The sequence below is a fragment of the Carica papaya genome, chromosome 8 (assembly GCF_054855325.1).
Source record: "Carica papaya isolate Zhongbai chromosome 8, ASM5485532v1, whole genome shotgun sequence".
NCBI classification, from domain to species: Eukaryota; Viridiplantae; Streptophyta; class Magnoliopsida; order Brassicales; family Caricaceae; genus Carica; species Carica papaya.
The window spans coordinates 24,502,307-24,525,665 of NC_142316.1; the positions used below are offsets into that span (position 1 = coordinate 24,502,307).

The 23,359-nt window shown below is 35.2% G+C and overlaps 1 protein-coding gene and 1 long non-coding RNA gene across 8 annotated transcripts; one reads left to right on the forward strand and one right to left on the reverse strand.

The window, feature by feature from the left end:
• Positions 1–222: 222 nt before the first annotated feature.
• Positions 223–10,920, forward strand: LOC148252744 (uncharacterized). 4 transcript variants are annotated; one of them, XM_088209286.1, is made up of 6 exons: positions 223–488; positions 1,324–1,420; positions 1,570–1,665; positions 10,337–10,398; positions 10,507–10,565; positions 10,653–10,920. In XM_088209286.1, the coding sequence occupies exons 2-6, from the start codon at positions 1,344–1,346 to the stop codon at positions 10,668–10,670; spliced, it is 312 nt and encodes a 103-aa protein (XP_088065412.1). In that variant the 5' UTR covers positions 223–488; positions 1,324–1,343; the 3' UTR covers positions 10,671–10,920. The 4 variants fall into 4 exon arrangements, with proteins under 4 accessions (XP_088065412.1, XP_088065414.1, XP_088065413.1 ...); XM_088209287.1 differs by lacking the exon at positions 223–488 and adding an exon at positions 946–1,016; XM_088209288.1 differs by lacking the exon at positions 1,570–1,665 and having other exon boundaries at positions 231–488.
• A 2,048-nt stretch (positions 10,921–12,968) lies between these two features.
• On the reverse strand, positions 12,969–23,006 carry LOC110820963 (uncharacterized). Of its 4 annotated transcripts, XR_015814055.1 has the most exons (6): positions 22,686–23,006; positions 22,556–22,609; positions 22,302–22,397; positions 21,974–22,107; positions 20,617–20,688; positions 12,969–13,260 (listed from the first exon to the last, which is right to left on the reverse strand). It is a non-coding gene; the product is annotated as an uncharacterized LOC110820963 (long non-coding RNA). The 4 variants fall into 4 exon arrangements; XR_015814057.1 differs by lacking the exon at positions 22,302–22,397 and having other exon boundaries at positions 22,686–23,002; XR_015814056.1 differs by lacking the exon at positions 21,974–22,107 and having other exon boundaries at positions 22,686–23,001.
• Positions 23,007–23,359: the final 353 nt, after the last annotated feature.

Consider the following 23,359-nt stretch of genomic DNA (forward strand, 5'->3'; position numbering starts at 1 on the left):
TCATAATATCTTTCCCCTCTTTACTTCTTTGATCTCTTAATAATCATATGAAGCCCATTCCCAATTTTATACCCAATTTCCGGTTTAAATTTAATTATTACTCAGCTCATCTTTTATTTGGGGCAATGGCCCAACACTCCTCAAACGCCCATTTCCGAATTTGCTTTTATTATATTCCGGCCCAAGTAATTTCTAATAAAAATAATTGATTCATACCATTTTTCTCCTCTTAATCATTTTAAGTTGGGCCGCTCTTCAACCCTTTCCGTCATCTTCGTTCTCCTCGACGCTCCTTTTTATTTCAAGCTTCCTTCCCGCATTCTATCATACTGCCCGTCTTCCTTCTGCGAAGAAACACCCGAAAGCTGCGGCATCTCACGAGTCTGACCACTATTCAGCGAGTCCAGGAAACAGAATCTCGCCGAAATCACAATCGTATCGCAAGTTCATCTCTCCTTGAAGTTAGGGATTTTAGTTCCTTCCAGCAGGTAACGCCTTAATCATTCATTTATCCTTGTTTGTCTTCCTATTTCTGTTTATGCAAGGCTGTTTGAGGTGTATTTTCGAAAAAAAAAAAAGAAAAGGTAAAAGAGGCTTAGAACAGGACCCGTTTATGAATTTCCTCGTGTTATTTTTCCCTTTTTTCTTTTTTCTGTTTCCTTTTCATTATTCTTCTTATGATTGTTTGTTATCGGTTTGGATGTGTCGAGAATAGCACAGGGTTTATTTTTTATAAAAGATGGGCTCTGACGGGCCGGCAGATCAACTATTTCATAAATTGACATGAGATAACTTCATGGTTTTATTTGTGCATTTGATAAAAGGACATGATTAGATCAGTTTGGGTTAACTTACTTGGTTCTTTGTACAAGACACCATTTAATTTCTGTTTTAGCTGAAGCTCTTGATTAAAGATATAACTTCATGGTTTGTGATTGTAACTAAATGAAAGTTATAAACAATCAAGTTTGGTCATTTTTTGTTACTTTAAACTTTCATTACAATCTGATTCATCGGTATCATCTAGAGCATTTTCTTGAAACTTTTTCAGTTGCATAAAAGAAAAACACTGTTCACCTTTAAAAATTTGTGAAGTCAGTATAATTTCCAAAGAGAAAAACTCGTTTTATTCCCATTTCTAACCTTTATTGTCTCTTATTTTTCTCTTTAAATGTATTGTTTAGTAGAGCAATCAGTTGTTATTGAGAAGAGGGTATCATTTTTTAATTTAGTTTTTTTGGAGTTTGAGGCTTAGGGTTTTGTTGAATCTCTTCCATATTTTCCTTGATTTGCATACATTTGATTGTTTTCTCGTTTACCCAGGAATTTAGTGAAGGTACATCATGGCAGGAGGGAATTTCATGCACAGAGTTGTATCTTATCTCGTAAATGAGGTTCTTGTCAACAGCCTTTCTAATAGGTAACTGTTTTTCTTATCTCATCCCGTATATACATACTCAAACACACACATATATATATATATATAGATAAATATTTTAATTTAGCTGATGGAAGCTTCTTTCTTTGGCTGTTTAACAATTCATTTGTAATTGGCTCATTTCCTTTAAGCAAAAGTATCTCAAATCTTCAAACAGACTCTGGTTTGTGGCATAAATTGTATACCATGGCAATGGAAATTTTGAGAAGATGTTTCTCTTGCAAAAGGTTTTTTTTTTTTCATCTTTCTTTTTTATTTCTACTTTATTTTTATATGACTGTCGAGAATAGTATTCGGTCAAATCCATTTAGTGGCCACGTCTCTTTATAGGCAACTTAAAGGGCAGCTCTTGCAACTGTAGCAGCCAGAGCTTAATTGTTCAGTTGTAGTTGGATCCTCTTGATACGTGTTTAGAAATGTATCAAATTGTTGTTGAAGAGTGAGAAAATCTTCCATGCATAACGATTGGCTCTGCTGCCAAATTGTTAGAGGCTGTAGTAGGGATCAAGTTATGATCCGTCAACATATAACTCAAAAATTGGAAGTGAATGTTTACTTGCTTTTCTTCCTGTATATGACCTAGCTTGACCAGTTAGTAAGGGCTAATTGGAGAATTCTTTTATCTCTAAGTTTAGCAAGAAACTCACACTTTTTCTGGATAAAAACTCTCTTACTTTCATTCATCATGGGAAATGTCTTTAAGTACAGAATGTACAACAGCACTTTTCCTAGAAAGCGGATAACTGCCACCTAAAGAAACAGAACATAAAAATATCACATGATATCAAAGTAGGAACTGAAATAATATAAAATAACTGAACAGAAATTCAAAAACAATAAATATAGGTCAAACGGGCAGATTACCCAAATCAGTTGGGTAAAGCTGCTCCTCTTTTCTTGCAGCAGTTATAGACATGGCCACTAAACGGCCTTAGGTTGACTGAGTCCATGGCCATATTATTCTTGGCAGTAATAATAATTTTCTTCTTATACATGGATACTTTTGGTAGGATATGTATTTTTGAAATAAGTCTACTGGATTTTATAATGGTTTGGAAAAAATCATGGTTAATATTTTTATTACGATGGAGATGGACTATAAGTGACTAACAAATTATAAATTTGTGTTTATATGGATTACCCTTGATGGTTTTGAAGTTTTCTATTCTTTTCTTGAAACAGTATTAGTTGTTTTGACTATCCATTTAAGGTGGTTGAAACTGAAATCATGGAAAATAACTTTTTGAGATAAGAAATCATAGAAAATAACTGAGCAGAAATTAAAAGAAAACATGTTAATAAAGCTGTCAAATTTCCCAAATCAGTTTGTTAAAGCTGCTCTGCTTTTCTTGTGGCGGTAGTAGACATGGCAACTAATGGCTTTAGGTTGACTGAGTCTGTTGGCATGCTATTCTTGGCAGTAATAACAATTTTCTTCCTATATATGGATATCCATGTTTGATATGATATATTCGAAAAAAAATATGGATACGTTATATGATATACGTTTTCTGAAATTAGTCTGCTTGATTTTATGATGCTCTGGAACAATTGAGGTTAATATTTTACTAATAATTGGTGATGGAAAGTCAGTTGCAAGTTAATAATTTATATTTGTGGCTTACTACTTGATGGTTTTGAAGTTGAGCTATTCTTTTGTTGAAATGAGGATTAGTTGTTTTGAGCATCCTTTAAGGTGGTGGGAACTAAACAAATCATTTTGGTTTGCTATCCAAATCCAAAAATCTCAATTATGATTTTTTTTAACTTTTGGAAGAATATTCTTCAACTCTTGGATATTTTTGTTTGTGTTTTCTCTTCTCTCTGAAGAACAGTTATGTTTGTTACCTTAACAATTTATCCACCTGTTTCTTTGCAATCTATGTATGATTCCCTCAATAATTGTTTGCCTATTGCTGCTGTTACTTTGTTGTTATTTGATCAAGTAGGAGATCTCATGCTTTCTAGACGTGTTTCATGCCGACTTCAAATGAGTTATGAACTTGGATGATAGATTTTACATGTAGTCATTGTGAATAATTTATTTGTTAATGAATTGCTTGATGAAGAAAAATAAGCTCCAGATACCAACATTTTCAGGTCCAGTGTGTGTTTACCATTTATAGATGGCTCTCTCTAAAAATTCTCTTTAATCTTCACTCACCCTAACTTTCCAAAACAGATCCTTTCTTTCTATCAGATTTCCAACTTCTTTTAATTCATTATAAACACACAAGAACAAGCTTAGGGCAGTTTGGGTCAGTTATTATGGCCGACCAATCCTTATCTGTTTAGCGAGGTGCGTAGGGTTTAATGCGAAGACTAGAGGTCAACATGGGAGCCTAGAATGACTGGAGATTCTTGGTTATTGAGAATAAATCTTTTGATTTGGTCAGCGAGGGAAGGAAAATGGATGGACTGCGAATTTGTGAGAATGGTAGAGGCTTCCGAACTTCGATATCTTTGGGAAAGGTGGAAGTTGAATGGCTGTTGAAGGTTCTCGAAGAGTTTTACTGGTACAACATTGAGATGCCATGGGCGAGACATTTTCGAGGCCACAACCGAGACTTTTGGATTTCTTTTGGAAATAATAGGAGGGGTGTGTATCTACTTATCTCGGAATCTTGGGAAAGGAAGACGAGGCACATTTTTATACCAAATGGGTATCAGGGAAGAGGTTTGTGGCTTTTCATGGTGGCTGCCTTTGAATTGGCAAACCGAAAGGTTGTCAATCTGGACTCTAAAAATTGTTCAGAGAGGAAGGTGGTTTTGTCAAGTGAGAGGACCTTGGTTCGGGATGAACATCGTTTGGCTTACTTTAGCTGTCCATATTGCGGAGCATCGATCCAATATTCCAAAGCGATAGGGGAAGGCCGAAGCTACGCAGCGGCGCTCAACTTTGTGAGAAAAGGTGATTCACGGGTAGGGCAAACTGGATCCATGAATTATGTGGATAGGTGTAGACAGATAACCCGACCTGGCCTGCATAAACTATTGGAGGGTGGCCCAAAGCATTATGGTTTTAATGGACCTGGCCCAACTTTTTTTGGGTTGAGGGGCATGAGACGATATACACGTAAATAGAAAGGCAAAAGTATTAAGGTTACGGGTTTGATGGAGGATGGGCCGAGAAGGAAAAATGGAGTTCTTATGCCTGTTTGGAGGCCCGTTGGTAGCAAAACTGTGTGTGGTGAGCCCTTGAGTGCAAAAAGGGAGAAAACTTCAAAAGATCTTATATTGGGGAATATGCTGTGTAAGGAAGATGTAGCTGGGATGGCTGGCGAAGATGAAATCAACAATGAGGAGTTGATGCTTGCTCGACTGTTCAATGAACATGATGCAAATTTACTTGACGGGATGGCAGACGAGTTGTCAGAAAATAAGGTTGAAAACATGGATGATATGGAGGAAGAGAAAAACCCTAGCGGCAACGAACAGACAATTGTTGTGGTAGAATGAGAAAGCGATCAGTGTGTTCTTCCAGTCCGAGGCCCCTGTATGGCAAGCAGATGAAAGCAATTCGAGTTGGGTTTTACAAAATATTCGAAAGTTCAGAAAGATGATGGGTGTATCACTAGATGGGATGGAAGATAAGGTATTTGTTTTCTTTTCTGAAATATATAAAAGGCGTGTTGAGAGAAAAAAGATGGAAGAAAGCGGGGACAAAAGGGAAGAAAAAAGCCGAGAGCGGAATTCCGAGAGAGCTGAAAAGATTAGAATTTGCTGTGAATTATGATGAGAGAAAGAAGGAAGTGGAGGAAGCCGGAATCTATAACAGAATTTAGTTTGATGTTTGACAAAATTGTGTCTTTGAATGTTAGGGGACATTAAGAAGAGGACAGTGATCAAGAGTTGTCTGGGGAGATGGAAGGCATCTGTTATCTGTTTCAGGAAACGAAAATGAAATCACTTGACCGTAATTTATTAAAAAGTTTCTGGAAACTAGGGAGTATTGGCAGCCATTGTGTGCCGGCCTAAGGAGCTACGGGGGGATTGTGGTGATGTGGAATGATGATCGTGTTTGATGCACAGATGTTCTGATTGGGGTGGTCTCTCTGTCTGTTTTGTTTAAGAGTTGCAGGGGAGGAGTGGATTGGGTGTTCTCTGGGATTTACCGTAAAGGCAATAAGGAGGAGAGGGAACTTTTATGGAAAAAGTTAAAAATTTGTAAAATGAAATGGGGGTGTCACTGGGTAGTTGGTGGTGATTTCAACATGATTATGAAAAGAGAGGAGAGGAACAGTGGTAACTTTGAGACTCATACCGCTATAGAGTTTGTTGAAGCTATGGAGGAGCTTGGTTTGGCTGATATTCCGCTTGTGGGAGGGCCATGGACTTGGACAAATCAGAGGATCAATCCTTCTTGTTCCAGAATTGATAGATTTTTCATTTCTTCTTTTATTCTCCTTCAGTTTCCTGGTGTTACACAGACTCTGCTTCAACGTGCTATTTCCGATCACTACCCCATTTGTCTCTCCACTGATGGTATCCAGTGGGGTCCGGTTCCCTTCAAGCTGGACAATAGGTGGGTGCATGAGTCAAAATTCAGGGCATTGGTGGAGGAGAAGTGGAATGGTTATGAGGTAGCTGGTACTGCTTTCAGAATTGCGCACAAATTGAAAATGCTTAAAAATGACATTAAGAGTGGACTAAGGTGGAACTGAGAAAGGAAGAGGAATATATGGGCAGCTTGCTGAAGGAATTAGGGGATTTGGATGATAAAGAAAGCAGTGAAAGTCTGGTTGTAAAGATTTGCGCAGGCAGGATGAAACTAAATTGTTGGTGGCTAGACAGGCCAAAATTGAAAAACAGACATGGAGACAGAAATCTGGGGAGAAATGGTTAAAAGAGGGTGATAGGAACACTAAATACTTTCATGCTTTAGCAAGCCACTGAAGACGATGCAATTATATTGATGAGTTGTGGGTGAAGGGAGTGAAATACAGTGGGAATGAAAAGATGAGAGAGGCTGCCACGGCACACTTTAAAAAGTTATATGAAGAAGAGTTCAAGATTCGACCGAGACTTGATGGTTTAGCCTTCAAGAATATTAGCATGGAATACAAGAAAAATATTGAGGCTGTTTTCACTGAAGAGGAGGTGCTTGCTGCCCTAAAATGCTGCAATGGTGACAAGGCCCCAGGTCCGGATGGATTCAATATGAATTTCATCCAAGTTTATTGGGATGTGATTAAAGATGATGTTATGGATGTATTTAAAGAATTCCACCTGAATGAGAAATTTGTTAGGTCCCTTAATGCCTCTTTTTTGGTATTGATTGCGAAAAAGAAGGGGGCGAAGCATGTCAATGATTTTCGACCTATAAGTTTGATGGGGTGCATTTATAAAATTATTGCAAAAGTCTTAGCAGCTAGGTTTGCAAGAGTTTTGGGTGAGGTAATTAATGAATGCCAACATGCATTCGTAGAAGGGAGACAAATTCCAGATGCAATACTTGTGGCAAATGAAGTGGTTGATGAGCTGGTTATGAATAAAATTGATGGCCTGATTTGCAAATTAGATATGGAAAAGGCATATGATCATATTTGCTGGGAATTTGTTGACTACATGTTGGGAAGGTTGGATTTTGGGCATAAGTGGAGGATGTGGATGAAAGCGTATTTGTCTACCTCATCTTTTGCGGTCTTAATTAATGGAGGGCTTTCCAAATTCTGTACAGGTTCTAGGGGCTTAGGGCAATGGGATCCACTCTCTCCATTATTGTTTATCGTAGTCATGGAGACTTTAAATGGACTGATGTACAGAGCTAGAGATCTTGGACGGACTGGACTGATAAGAGGGGTGACTGTTGGCAGAGGGGACAACAAAATAGAGATTTCACACTTGTTTTTTGCAGATGATACACTGCTGTTTTGCCAACCTGAAAAGAGGGGTCTGCTGTATCTCAAGAGTTTTTTTTTGTGCTTTCAAGGTGTGTCAGGTCTCAATATTAATCTCCAAAAATCTGAACTTGTTAGGGTGGGGAACAACGATGATGGCGACTGTTTTGCTAAAATATTGGATTGCAAGTCTGCCCAAGTTACCTATCAAATGTCTCGGTGTCCCATTGGGGGCAAAATTCAAAGATAAGACAACTTGGGATCCTACAGTGAATGTTTGAGTCGAAATTAGGGGGATGGAAAAGACAGTTTCTATCAAAAGGTGGTAGCTTTACACTCATAAAGAGCACTTTTGCTAACCTTCCCATCTACTATCTTTCCATTCTTATCATCCCATGTAGCATTGCTAAAAGGTTGGAGAACATTCAAAGTCGCATCTTTTGGGGTGATGGAGAAGGAAAGAAAAAATATCACTTGGTAAGCTGGTCTAAAATTAAGAAATCGAAAACAGAGGGAGGTTTGAGATTCGATCTCTTGTTGAAATGAATATGGCACTAAAAGGCAAGTGGTTATGGAAGTACATGAAGGAAGATGGAAAGCTATGGAAAAAGGTTATTGATGCTAGATGGAGTGGGGCTGCACTTGAAGGTGTTAGGGGTTTAGACAGAAGGGGCCATGGACTAGGCCTGTGGAAGAACATGAAGAAGGGGTGGCCTTGTTTCAAAGAATGTATAAGTGGCAGTTAGGCAGAGGCAATATCATCAGGTTTTGGCAAGATAAATGAATGGATGGGGATTGCTTAAAAGACAGATTTCCAAGTCTGTATGCAATTGCACAGGATAAAAATATGCGGGTTGAGGGTGCTTATTCTTTGGTGAATGGCAGTTGCTCTTGGTAGGCTAATGTAACACGCAATCTGAATGACTGGGAAGTTGGGGATTATCTGGAGTTGTTGGAATTGATTGCACATTGTCAAATTAATGATAAATCGGATCATGTTATCTGGAGGCTGAATAAAAAAGGTGAGTTTACTGTGTCATCATATTATAAATGGATTATTGATAAGGATTCCAACAGCGGGTATACATTTCGTCACAATCAGATTTGGAAAGCCAATCTCCCTCCGAGAATTGCTTTTTTCGGCTGGGAGGCATGCAGGGAACACATGCTGACTTTAGACAGACTACAAAAGAGGGGTTTAATCCTAATTGCTGCTTCATGTGCAGAGAGGCCGAGGAAACCTGTTGCCACCTACTTCTAAGCTGCTCAGTGGTGTATGAGCTGTGGTGCATGATTTATAACTTATTGGGTATTCTGTGGGTCTCTTCGGGCTCGGTGCTGGCTGACGTTTGGGTTTGGGATGAGATTCACTCTACAAAGAATATTGTAAAGATTATTCCTTTGACTAATTTTTGGGTCATTTGGAAAGAAATGAATTATAGAGCCTTTGAGGGAGTAGAAATAGATAGATACAAATTTAGTGATAGGTAGTTTAAATATTTTGGGTCTTGTGTATTGGGGTATGACATCATTAGAGATGAAGATTTTGGGGATGTCGTTGATACACTGACGTCTTTGTAAATTCCTGTATATGAGCGGTACCCCCTTTGGTGCCATAAATGCACTTGTAGTCAATGAGGTTTAAGAAAAGTTTGAAGTAGTACAACTTCAATCTCCTTTTTGTTTTTCGCTTTTGTTTCTCCCTTGTGCTCTTTACCTTCCATGTGGAATTGAAAGTTCATTATACTGATCTTAACAATTTTACATGGCAATCTGTTTTTATTTTCAAGTTCTTAGCCAATTATGACTCTCTGTAGGCTTTTACTGATCACAGAATGATTGCAACAATTATCACATGAGGGACTGAGTTGTTGTGTTCTTTTTCTTACTATGTCCAATGTCATTTTGTCAACAATAATACATCATATATGGTGGGTATTCCCATTTTTTCTTTTTTGGCCAATGATGACTCTTCGTAGGCTTGTAGTGATGATGGAAATGACCGCAACTACACAAGGACTGAAGCTTTTACTTTTTCCTTACTGTTTTTGTTTTATGTTCCTATCCCTTATCTCTCTGTACACAATCTCTTGGTTAATGATGATATATGTTTTCTCGATATTAGCAGTTGTATGTAATCTTACTATTAAACACATTTTTCTTTTTATATCAAAGATAATATAGTATTTTGATAATATAGTATTTCTTCAAAAATCAAGTTTCTACAATAATGCCTCGTTTGGGCTTGTACTGCCTCTGGAAATGAACCCTTCAATATACATGATCGGTTAAGAAGTTTGCTCTTTCAGTCCTTTTTGAAAAGAAAAATCAATCACTTGTGTTCAGTCTTTTGGTTCAGGAGATTGGTTGTCTCAAACGTTCTGTACATCGTGATTGTTGGCCATTTTTGTTCAAAATTCTTTTTTGCTATTGATGATTCTTAGTGTTTGTCCAAGTGACTGCTAAAATAACATACATAAACCTGATTTTTTTCCTTTTATTTTCCTTTTTTGTTTTTAGATGCAATGTTCTGGTTCATGATATTTATATCCTGAACTTAAACATACCATATATGGTGATTTTTCAAATTCTTTTGCCAATGATTCTTCGTAGGCTTGTAATAACCAGAAAATGATTTTGCAGTTACCATATAAGCTTGAGAAGTTTCTTCTTTTTGGCTTGATTCTTTTAATGTGTTGTTGTATGGAGCCTCTTGATTGAAAACTTGTCAGTATTAATTGAATAGTTGTAACTGTAATAATTCTCTGGGCTTTTTTCCTTAATATAGTTACAATACTTTTCTTTTTTGGTTGTCAGTATTTGTTATAGTATAGTTTTTAAGTTGACTATTTTGATTTGTTAGGAATCAGTTTCTTATCACAATGACCAGTATTATCCCAGTTTGTTTGGAAATAAAGCTTTTCATGGAGATCTTGGTGATTTATTTGTTACCAGTTTTTTTGTTGATTAATAACTTGTACGGGTGAACATCAAAAGTATCAGCTTATTGACAGTCGAAAATGGTTTCAAAAGCTCACTATGTGAATTTTGTTATCAGTCCTGCATTCCAGAGATTTGCTGTGAGGACTTCGAAGAAGATTGAAGATGTTTCAAGTTTAGGTAAGTTTCTGTAATGGTGTGATTACTACTGTACCTTTTGCTGCATTCTTTGAGGTGCTTATTATCTGATATTTTGCTTGGTCTTATATGCTGGTGGGTCTGGTGCAGCTGCTCGGAAAAGGCAAGAACTTGCTGAGCAGGTGAAAGATTTTTCAAAGAATCTTGAGGTTTGTTACCATAACTAACCTACTAACTTTTCAGCTAATGCTTACTTGGTGGTTTTTAATTGTGCACGCCAATTGCTCTTGTTGCAGTCTTTCAAAAATCAGTGATCCATCTGATGGCCGATATGATTGCTGCAACAGACGCAGACAGTGTTCTAGTAATTATTTTTTCACCTCTCAAGCATAGATGAAAATAATTTTATGCAATCTCAGAGTGGAGTGCAAATGATAAAGATATAGGATAAATATGTTGTTTTTCTGCTTGTACCTATGTGCACAGTGATCCTCAATAGCTATTCAACGATGTATACAATACATATGATTATGAACAGGTTGTGACTTCTTAGCTTTCCCATGATTTTATATTGTGTTACTGTTCAAAGAAAATGTCTTATTATACACTGGATGAGTATACGGCAGGCGGAGGCTAGCTTGCACTCTGGAGAGCTTCAAGGAAGCTATCTGCATGATCTGTGTGTATATTTGGAAGTTGAAAGGGAAGAGGGAAGCAGTTAATATAATGGGTAAAGGAAGCTTGATAAATATGAGAGATAAAATAAAGGAAAATCAATTTAAGAATGTTCTTTAGGTGAAGTCAACATTGTTCGGATGCTTCTTTTTATGTTGACAAGAATGTTTTATTTTAATTTTGAGACAATTCATGTAGTTGCTAAACAAGTTTTAAAGTGATTTATTTATTACCTGTAAATTTGTATATTTACTAGATTGTCTTAATAATTTGTATGGTAGATTATTTAGAAAATAATAATTTGAATAGTAAATTAGAACAAAATTATCTATACATAGTTGGTAATATATTTTTCTTTTTCCATGAATGGATGGTAAAATAAAAAAATAAAAAACTAAAGGCAGACTTGTTTTGTATATAACATTTTTCAATGAAGTACTTTTAATATGTCAGGTTGCCTATCTTTTCTCTTCTAAAGTTTTAAACATGTTGAAGTGGGATGGAGTCCCATCACAACATTAAGGACCCGGCCTCTATCAAATTTAAGAAGGAAAAAAAAAAAAGGAAGCACTTGGGGTTACTTAAAAAATGTGTTTGAAATTTTAAATCGATATAAAGAGAATAGGTAATAAATTTATTAAATAAAAAAGTTAAGAATAAAATATTTATTTTATAGATTTTTCAAATCACTTTTAACAACTTTATATTTTTTATGAAAAAATTAAAAGTCATATTTGTTTACGAGAATATTAAAACAAAATACTTAAAACAACTTTAAAAAGTTCAAATAAGCAATCTCAAAAAAAATTTTAAATTAGTAAATTTATGTTAAAATATAATAAGAAAAAAATACCGATGCATCTATAGAAAAATTTATTATTTATGAACTTAAAAGGTGACATAAGTTTTCAAATGCCACAAAAAAAATTAAAAACACCATGAAAGCTTTCTTGTCTCAAAATAGAAACTATTTTAGAAGCATTCCCCAAAAGGAATTGATAAGACGGAGAAAGAGTTTGAAAAAGGTCCAGGCTGAAGGTTATAATAGAAAATATGAAAGAAGAAGTAGCTGGAGTTATAGCAAATGCACAAGAGAGAAGAGAAAGCAGGAATCCAAAGTTGCATGGATTGAGAAAGGGAACTTGAATATAAACTTCTTCCACCTCTCCACAATCATGAGGAGGAAGAAAAACATCATCAATCTCATTGAAAATGAGGATAGAAATAAGCTTAGCTCGAGGAAATTGCAAAGCAATTTTTCGACTTCTATAGTTAATTACTTTAATATGAAAATCCCTCGTTTCTTGCTAATCTCAACAAACTCTTTTAGCTCATCATCACTTAAATAGAAAATGAAGACTTGCCCAAAATCCTAGATGAAGAGGAACTTTACCTAGCTTTTAAAAGTATTGGAGCCTCCAAAGCCCAATGCTTTTGGAACACAATCAAATAAGTGGTGATTGAAGTTTTCCAAACCTTCATTCATATTTGATTTATTTATTAAGCAATTAAATCATACCAACATAGTTTTTATTCCCAAAGGTGATGGTGCAAAGCCGGTTAAACAGTTTCGGCTTGTATCATTATGCACAGTTTCATATAAAACCATATTTAACATCATTGTTGGAAGTTTATTATGCATAAGATCATTTCTCCATATTAGACAATCTTTGCCAATGGGATGAATATACAAGAGAATGCAATTTATGTGCATGAAATCACTCACTCAATAAGGAGAAAGAAGGGCCTAAAAAGATGGTAAGCTATGAAATGTGATATAAAAAAACCATTAATATAAATGAATGAAGTTTTCTTAAGCAAATTATGGTAAATCTATCCTTCTCTAACAAAGTACTCTAACTCTCTTTTTAGTATATAACCACTGTATCCTATTGAAGATTATAGACATGACATAATCTTTTCCTTGACTTTAGGTGTAAGCAAATATTGTTTTATTATGTGAGTCTTGATGCCAAACAGGGCACCAACGTCCAAAAAAAACAGACATTAAGGAAATATATACATAACAGTGGAACTACACATCCCAATATAAAATACAAAAACAGTAGATTGAAGGATCAAACTATCTGTATTTATATATAAATAAGGAGATAACTTATATAAAAAATATATTAGCCTTTAAAAGTTCAACAAAATACACAGTCTACTGCCACACTTAATCTCCTTGAAATGAATTTAAGCAAGGTTCCTCAACATATTCGTCAGAATCTGCATATGTGGGGAATTAGATTGGTAAGTTCTAATACTTAGTAAGATAAGCAATATTATAGTCACACAAATATGCTTTGAAAATATTTCTTTAATACAAAATTAAAGAAAAACAATGATATATCAATAAAATCATAATTTCGTACTATATAATTTTCACAATAATAATGTAACCGTCACTAAGCACTCAATACTGTATTCAACGTGGTTACATAACACACACACACACACAAAATTAGACATATCTTTGAAGTTTTATTACTAGTTATTAAATATAATTGATTTTTTTTAATTATAAACCTACGTGCATAGCTGCTTATATATTTCCATGGAGGGCACCAAGTCACCAATTAATCAATCAATTACAATATACTATTATAAAAGAATACATACAATCACTCAATACTCGTCGTCATCCCACAATTTTTACTTCGATCGCAATCATTCATGTTCTTGAACCCCAGGACCATGAATAACAATCGATTTAGAGTTCTCAGACCACTAAATCCAGTCCCAAAATTAGAACTCAATATCACACCAAGAATCTATTGGCTCCTTTATTAACCTCCATACCCTTTCAAGAAAATTATTGAACCAAATTTGACTAGACATTTGGTTATTTATATTTTAAACTCTTAAATATTTTTTTTTATTTTATTTTTAATTTAACCTTATTTAGTTATTAAAATTTAAATTATTATTATTATTTGGCTTAAATTTTAAGTAGAAAATTTCTATTTTAATAATTTATTTTATTTAAATTTTATTGTTGTTGATTTTAATATTTGTCATTTAGTCTTGATCTAATTATCATTTCAGTTATTTTATTTTTGTTATATTATTTTTTTAAGTTTATAATTTCTCGATTAATTACATGTAGTTTCAATCCACAATTACATTTTTATTATTATTATTTTATTAATTTTTTTCATTTTTTCCATTACAATTTATATCTTTCAATTTCTAGATTTATTAAAATTCAGTTTTTATTTTTCCCAAAGGCCCAACTTGTTCAAATATTTAACCCAGGAGCAATTCCTTTTGCTGGGCCTATAGCCCAATGGGCTTCCCCTAAGACCCCTTCGTATGATTTCATGCTTGTCGGGCCAGCAAGGCCCGCTAGCATGTTGCCCAAGGCAATCGGCCCAGGGAAGCATGGCACTCTACTATGTCCCATTTTTGGCATCTGCAGATGCCCAAAGTTGCTCTTCACACACCGGCAAGGCACTGCAGAAACGCATTGTGGCATAGGTGGTTCCAGGCTGTTTTGGGTGCCCGGAAAACACCTCCCCTACGAACCAACACAGCAAAGCCGTGAGGTACTGCTGCAGCGACACTTTGGGTGCCCGTTTGCTTGACAAGCAAATATGTGCCTGTCTTTGTCCCTTTTTGTCATTTTTGCAAAACATAATTTCTTCATCTGTTAAAATCAAGCATCAAAATTCAATATTAAAATCATTCAAAAATAATTCATATAATCATCAAATACCACGATGAACTCACTCACCTTTTCCATTTAAAACACCACTTCATTTTGCATTTTAAAGAGAATTACCACATGTATTGCTATCTAAAAATGCCATATTTGTATCAGCTAGAATATCACCCATCTTACCTGTTAAACGCACGAATTACAAGCCTAAACGCACGAGAAAACTTCAAAAAACTTGAAAATTTGCCTCTGCAACTCACAAGAATTGTGTTTGCAGAACTGGGTAAAGATTTCAAATTAGATTTTTTATTTAGGAATTGTTTTACTTCTGGAAATTGATTCCTAATATCTTTAACACTTAACTCTAACTATTGGTTGTTTGTGTTTGAAAGGAAATAAAAAGTAAAACGGAAAATGGCAGAAAAACCGAGAGCTTAGTTGTGTAAGTCTCGGGTTACAGTGCAGCAGATGAAGAGCTTCGGGTTTGAAGCTTTGCTGCAGTGTTCTAAGCTTGAGGAGTTGTGAAACATACTCTTAGATGCTTAAAAATGGAAGAATGATGAACTAAAAAAACGAAAGGAAGCTCACCTCACTGGACACACAGACCTTTGCCACCCTGCACTCTCGCTCTGTTTTGCTGTGTTTTTGTTTTCAAATGAAGTGGAGAAGAAGAAACAGATAAGGAGCCGGTTTGGAAAGAGAAGGAAACAGAGAGGAAGCTAATTTATAAGGAATTGATGGCCAAATCTTGGCCGTTCATTATCAAGCAAACACTCATGGCCATTGATGCCATGGTAGGCAACAGCCCAAGAAGGGATGGCCGAAGTTTGCCATCTGCTCAGCCAGCTGGGTTCCCTCCGCTAGGTGGCCGAAAATGCCTTTTTTTAAAGGCTGGGTGAGTGAGTGGTGTTTGCTTGATATTTATTCATATATATACACACATATATATATACATATATATATCCATATGCAGAGTTTAATTCAGTTTCTATTTATTATTATTTATTTATAATATATTTTTTCTTAAATTAAATTAAGGTAAAAAATAATTAAGAAAAAAAAATTCTAACAAAATAAAAATACCTTATTAATTAACATTTTACATAAATTTTTAGAACTTGTGTTTACATTCTCCTCCCTTTAAATAAAATTTGTCCTCAAATTTTGAAATTTTATCAAAATAATCCTAAGTACAAATCTTTCATAGCACTCTCAGTCTACCAAGTTACTTCTTAAAGAGAATAATATTGCCATTTTATTGTGATCATAAGAATCCTACTAGATCGCAGTATTATTTCCTGTTTGTCGATAATATGAATTGAGTATTCCTCATCCAACAAGTTAGTTTGTAGTGCTTAAGACTCATAGGAGTGACATAAGCTAGATCACGATGATATTTATGAAGCATGAACATATGAAAGATGTCATGAATACCGAAAAGCTGAAGAGGAAGGGTTAAGCAATAAACAACAGAGCCAACCCATTCCAAGATCTAAAAAGGTCCAATGAACTTAGGACTCAGCTTCCACGTCTCCCATACCTCATGATTTCCCTGACCAGAGAAACTCTGAGAAATACGTGATCTCCCACTGCAAACTCTAAATCTTTTCTCCTATTGTCAGCGTAGCTCTTTTACCGACTCTAGGTAGAAAGAATATTTCGTCTGATGATTGAAATCTTGCTAATAGTTTCCTAAACTAGGTCGGGTCCTAACAAATGTCTCTTCCCAACTTCGTTTCAACAGGAAGGAGAATGACAGGGTCTACCATACAACACCTCATAGGGTGTCATCTCTATGTTGGAGCAATAACTGTTGTTATATACAAACTCTACCAAAGGCAATTACCTATCTCAACTACCTCCAAAATCCAAAATATATGCCCTCAACATGTCATCTAGCGTTTGTATTGTTCTTTTAGATTGTCCATCAATCTGAAAGTGAAGACAGTATCAAAAGAAAGATGAGAACTAAGAGCATCCTGAAAACTAAACCAAAATCTGAAGGTAAACCGAGAGTCTCGGTTAGAAACAATAAATACTAAAATGCTGTGAAAATGGATGATCTCCCGAATATACAACTCGCTAATTGACTAAGGGGGTCAGTGGTCTTCATAGCCAAGAAGTGTGCAGACTTAGTCAACCTGTCGATTACAACCCATATAACATTATGTCCAGAACTGGTCCTGGGTAATCCAACAATAAAGTCCATGGTTACGTGTTCCCATTTCCAATTAGGAATAAGAAGAGGCTGAAACAAACCACTAGGTCGTTGATGCTCAGTTTTGACTTGTTGACAGGTAAGACACTTGGAGATAAAGTACATGATATATCACTTCATACCTTGCCACCAAAAATAGAATTTTAAATCATGATACATCTTGGTGCTATTAGGATGAACAAATAATCTAGAGGAATGAGCCTCCCTCAAGATATCATGTCTTAATTCTGAGTTCTCTGGTATCCATAACTGATTTTCGAATCGAACAACATCATCATCAGAACCCTAAAGTCAATTTTAGCCCCGAGAGAGATATTTTCTTTTTGTTTCAGGACCTGGGGATATTTGGATTAAGAATCTCTAATTCTCTCTACAAAGTAAGGCTGACACTACATGTGGGCAATATAGGCACCATCATTAGTGGTGTCCAAGGACGGATCCTCAACAGTTGTGAGTAAATGTAACTCAGAGACCATCAACTGAGCAAGAAAACTAGAACTCTTCCTCCTAAGGACGTCAGCTACGACATTTCCCTTTATAGGATGATATGAAATGGTATAATCATAATTCTTTAGTAGGTCTAGCCAATGTTTCTATCTCATATTTAATTCTTTTTGAGTGAAGAGATATTCTGAGCTCTTGTGATAAGTGAATATCTCAAAGGTTTCGCCGTAAAGATAATATCGCTAAATCTTTAAAGTGAAAATAATACCCGCAAGCTCAAAGTCATACGTAAGGTAGTTGAGCTCACGTATTTTCAATTGACTAGAGTCATAAGCAACTACTCTACTGTGCTATATAAGTACACAATCTAAACCTAGACATAATGAGTCATAGTAAACTATGAAATTACCAGAGCAATCAGGAATGGTCAACAAAGAAGCCGTGGTCAATTGGCGCTTCAACTCCAAGAAGCTCTCTTCACAATTAGAGTTTCAATCAAATTTAGATTCTTTCCGGGTCAGTCGAGTTAGTGGAGTAGCTAGTTTAGAGAAATGCTCCAAAAAACATCAATAATAACCAGCAAGACCCAAAAAAATCCGAACCTGTGACATAGTAGTTGGCCGTTTCCAACCAAGAATTGCCTCTATCTTGAAGGGATCAACAGAAATATCCTTACTAGAGATAATATGTCCTAGAAAAGCAACATTGTCCAGCCATGACTCACACTTGCTAAATTTAGTACATAGTTTGTTCTGCTATAGTGTTTCCAAGACATGTGCCAGATGGACTAAATGATCTGCCAGATTTTGAGAGTAGACATGTCATCAGTGAAGAATCTAACATACTAATTAAAATTGGACTGAACACCCAGTTCATGAGTCCATAAAGACTTTTAGAACATTAGTCAATCTAAATTACATAACCAAGAATTCATAATGTCCATAACGGGATCAAAAAGTCGTCTTAAGAATATCCTCAGTTTTAACCTATACTTGATGATAACCGGATCGTAGGTCAATTTTGGAAAAGACTTACGCATCATGCAATTGATCGAGCAAGTCATTAATATGAGGTAATGGATATTTGTTTTTGACCGTCACCCGATTCAGATCACAATAGTGGATGTACAATCTCATAGATCCATTTTTTTTTACAAATAGAATCGAAGCATCCCAAGGTGAAGTACTCGATTGAATAAACCCCTTAAACTGAAGTTCTTGCAACTGACTAGCCAATTCTAGCAACTCAGCTCGACCCATTCGGTATGGAGTCTTTGAAATAGGCAGTGTACCAGGTAATAGATCGATAGAGAATTCAACTTCTCTTTCTGGAGGCATGCCCAACAATTCATCAGGATATCCGAAAAATCTCTCACAATTAGGATATTGCGAATGTCTGGTTCAAAATTCATTTAGCCTAATTCCAAAAGAAATCTCTAATTAGTAATTTGAATTTCATTTGGGAAAACCTTTAATTATTAATTTATAACATAAAATATACATAACAAAATATCTTTATTATTTATTAATTATATCGATTTATTTACAATGAGTAAGGTGCACTATTAAGAGGATAAAACGATAATATTTGATGAAAACAATCAAGGGTAGCTTGATAGGTAGCTAACCAATCCATACCGAAGATTACGTCAAATCCTTAAAAATCTAAGAGTAGAAGGTCAACTGACAATTCCCTACCTGCCACCTTAACTCTACAAGATTTATACATAAGACTATATACAAGTAAATCCCTAACTGATATTTCTATCACTATAATTTTATCTAAAGGTACAAAAGTAATATATAAATATTTAGCAAATTTAATAGATATAAAGGAATGAGTAGCACCATGATCAATAAGAGCACACACAAAAGAGTCAGAGATAGAAAGTGTACTCTCAATGACGACTGATGCAGCCTTTGCATATGGCTCAACCATATGGAAAACAAGACTCCTTGACACTGGCTTGCGAACTGATTGGGGACAATTTTTTATATAATGACTAGTCTGACCACAATTATAACAAGCATTAGTGGCCTTATAACAGGGACGATCATCGTGCATATTACTGCACTACTTACAAATAGGACTAGTAGCTGCTGGAGTTGGAGCACTAATAGGGGTAACTTTGGGTCGCTTGTCAACTGGACCCTAATATGGTTGTTTCCTCTTCAGCTGATCAGGAAGCAAGAACCACTAACTTGTTTGAATCGAGCAGCAAGTAACTCTACTAATTGATCATTGTCAAGAACCTCAGCATAAGTGGTTGGCCTAAAAATGGCCACACGGTCATAGATGTCTACTCTTAGACCTTTTAGAAATAGTCGGACCCTCTTGGTCTTAGTGGAGACCAACTCTAGTGCAAACCTGGACAGTTGTACAAACTTGACAACATAATTACTGACTAACATGCCGCCTTGCTTAAGTTCCTGAAACTCATCTTCTTTCTTCTCACAGACTCATATATGAAATAAGTTATGATAGAAAGCATCAAAGAACATGTCCTAAGTGATAAGAACAGGTATCGTATCATGCTTGAGGCATAACCAATGTTTAGCCTCACTAGCAAGAATAAAAACAATAAGAGAAACTTTTTATTCATCAGTCAAATCAAGGATAGAGAATATCTTCTCTATCTGCATGAGCCATCTTTCTGCCAATATAGGATCAGGACAACCATCAAATTTCGGTGGATTAAGCTTCCGGAACTCAGAAATACTACTGGCAATAGTCTTATTATGAGCAATCTGATCATCATTAGGACGCTAACGATCAACATTCTATTATAGACGCACTTGCTGATCCATAACATGAGCCAAATCCTAAATAGCCTTAATTGCCTTAAAAAACTCTGCCCTAGTGGGGGCATGGCAGGTCTCTCTACAAGTGGTCTTCCCCGTAGCATATTTATAGGAAAAAAGGACTTAGAAATAAGTAGAATATTTATAATGAATCTAGGGTTTCAAATTTATCTAATAAGATCGTATTCTATTATAAGGAAACCTAATCCTAGGCCTTAATTGCATGTGATATCCCTAGAATCGGCTCTAATACTACCTATGACGTCTTGATATCAAATAGGACACTAACATCCAAAAGAGCATACATAAAAAAAATATATACATAGCAGTGGAACCATATATCCTAATATAAAATATAAAAACTATACTGAGGCATCAAGATATTTACACTTATATATAAATAAAGAGACAATCTATACAAAAAAATATACTAGCCTCTAAAAATTCAATAAAATACATACCTTGCTCCCATAACTAATCTTCTTGAAAGGAATCTTAGCAAGGTTCCTCAACATACTCGTTAGAATCTACATCTGTAGCCAGTTGGATTTGGGTAAGTTCCAATACTCAGTAAGATAAATAATATTATAATCACACAAATATGTTTTGAAAACATTTCCTTAATGCAAAATTAAATAACACAGTGATATATCAATAAAACCATAATTCCATACCATACAACTTTAACAACAACAATACAACTATCACTAGACGGTCAATACCGTATTCAATGTATTTACATAACACACACACACACACGACTAGATTTGTCGTTGAAGTTTTATTACTGGTTATTAAATTTAATATATGTGTCTCTAATTACAAAACCATACGCACAACTGTTTACACTATTTCCATGAAGGGTACTAGGTCACTAACTAGTTAAGGATAGAAACATAATCAATAAATTACAATGCAATATCATAAAAAAATACATACAATTACTCAGTATTCTCATATTGTCATCCCATAAATTTACTCTAGTCACCATAAATTATGTCCTTGAACCCCATGACTATGAATAACAATCGATCCAGTCACAAAATTGGAACCTAAAATAACACCCATAGCTTATTTGCTCCCTTACTAACCTCAATATTCCTTCAAAAAAATCAATAAACTAGATTTAACTAGACACTTTATTATTTATATTTTAGACCATTAAATATTTTCTTTCTTAAATTTTTTTTTTAATTTAACCCTATTTAGTTACTAAAATTTGAATTATTATTATTATTTCACTTAAATTTTAAGTAGAACATTTATATTTTAATCATTTATTTTATTTAGATTTTATTATTGTTGAATTTAATATTTCAATTATTTAGTCTTAATCTACTTATCATTTTAGTTATTTTATTTTTGTTCAGTTGTTTTTTTTTAGTTTATAATTTCTTGATTAATACATTTAGTTTCAATCCGCATTTACATTATTAATATTATTATTTTATTATTTTTTTACATTTTCCATTACAATTTATATCTTTTAATTTCCAGGTTTATTAAAATTCATTTTTTATTTTTCCCAAAGGCTCAACTTGTCCAAATATCCAGCCCAAGAGGAATTCCTCTTGCTGGGCCCGTGGCCCAGTGGGCATTTGCGAAGGCCTCTCAGCATAATTTCATGCCTGTCGGGCCGCCACGACCCACTGGCCTGTTGCCCAAGGCAACCGGCCCAGGGAAGCATGCCAATCATGCAATGGCACTCCGCCATGTCCCATTTTTGGCATCTGCAGATGCCCGAAGTTCCTCTGCACTACTGCAGAAATGCATTGTGCCATAGGTGGTTCCAGGTTATTTTGGGTGCCCGAAAAACACCTCCTTCGCGAACCAGCACAGCAAAGCCGTGAGGTACTGCTGTAGCGCCACTTTGGGTGCCCGGTTGCTTGACAAAAACAAATATGCCCGTCTCCGTTCCTTTTTCCCATTTTTTTAAAACATCATTTCTTCATCTGTTAAAATTAAGAATCAAATTTCAACATTAAAATCACTCAAAACAATTCATATAATCATCAAATATCATAATGAACTCATTCACCCTTTCCATTTAAAACACCACTTCATTTTGCATATTAAAGAGAATTACCACATGAATTGCTATCTAAAAATGCCATATTTGTATCAGCTAGAATATCACTCATCTTACCTGTTAAACACACAAATCGGAAGCCTAAATGCACGAGGAAACTTTGGAAAATTTGAAAATTTGACTCTGCAACTCACGGGAACTGTGTTTGCAGAACTGGGTAAGGATTTCGAATTAGATTTCGGATTAGGAGTTGTTTTACTTTTGGGAATTGATTCATAATGTCTTTAACACTTAATTCTAACTGTAGGTTGTTCGTATTTGAAAGGAAATAAAAAACAAAACGAAAAATTTTAGGAAAATCGAGAGCTTACCTGTTCAAGTAGATGGAGAGCTTCCGGTTGAAGCTTTGTTACAGTGTTCTAAGCCTGAGGAGTTGTGAAACATACTATTGGATGCTAAAACATGGAAGAATGATGAACTAAAAAATGAAAGGAAGCTTACCTAGACCAAAAGGAAGAAGAATCCTTCCTTCTGCACTCATGGCACCTCACTACAGACACAGGCTTTTCCTACTCTGCACTCTCGCTCTGTTTTGCTGTGTTTTTGTTTTTGAATGAAGTGGAGAAGAAGAAACAGAGAAGGAGCCAGTTTTGAAGGAGAAGGAAACAAAGAAGAACCTAATTGTATGAGGAATTGATGGCCAGATCTTGGCCGTTTATTATCAGGCAAACACTTATGGCCATTGATGCCATGAGTGGCTGACAGTCCAAGGAAAAGGGCTGACCGGAGTTTGCCATCTGCCCAGCTAGCTGGGTTCCCTCCGCCAGGTGGCCCAAAGCGCCTCTTTTTAAAGCCTGGGTGAGTGGGTGGTGTTTGGTCTATATTTATTCATATATATATATATATATATATACATATACATATATATCCACATACAAAGTTTAATTCAGTTTATATTCATTATTATTTATTTATTTATCATATTTTTTCTTAAATTAAATTAAGGTAAAAAATAATTAAGGAACTAGAAATATAAAATTCTTACAAAATACAATTATTGAAAATACCTCATTCATTAAAATTTTACATAAATTTTTACAACTGATGATTACATATTAGCTGTAAATATTTTCTTTTCTTGGAAGATATTCTATGTGTAGTTTTGGTAGGTTTAA

Coding starts and splice junctions, on each gene's coding strand:
- LOC148252744 (XM_088209286.1), top strand. CDS start 1,344: ATGGCAGGAGGGAATTTCATGCACAGAGTTGTATCTTATCTCGTAAAT. Junction 1,421..1,569: donor GTCAACAGCCTTTCTAATAG/GTAACTGTTTTT, acceptor ATTTCCTTTAAG/CAAAAGTATCTCAAATCTTC. Junction 1,666..10,336: donor AGATGTTTCTCTTGCAAAAG/GTTTTTTTTTTT, acceptor TTTTGTTATCAG/TCCTGCATTCCAGAGATTTG.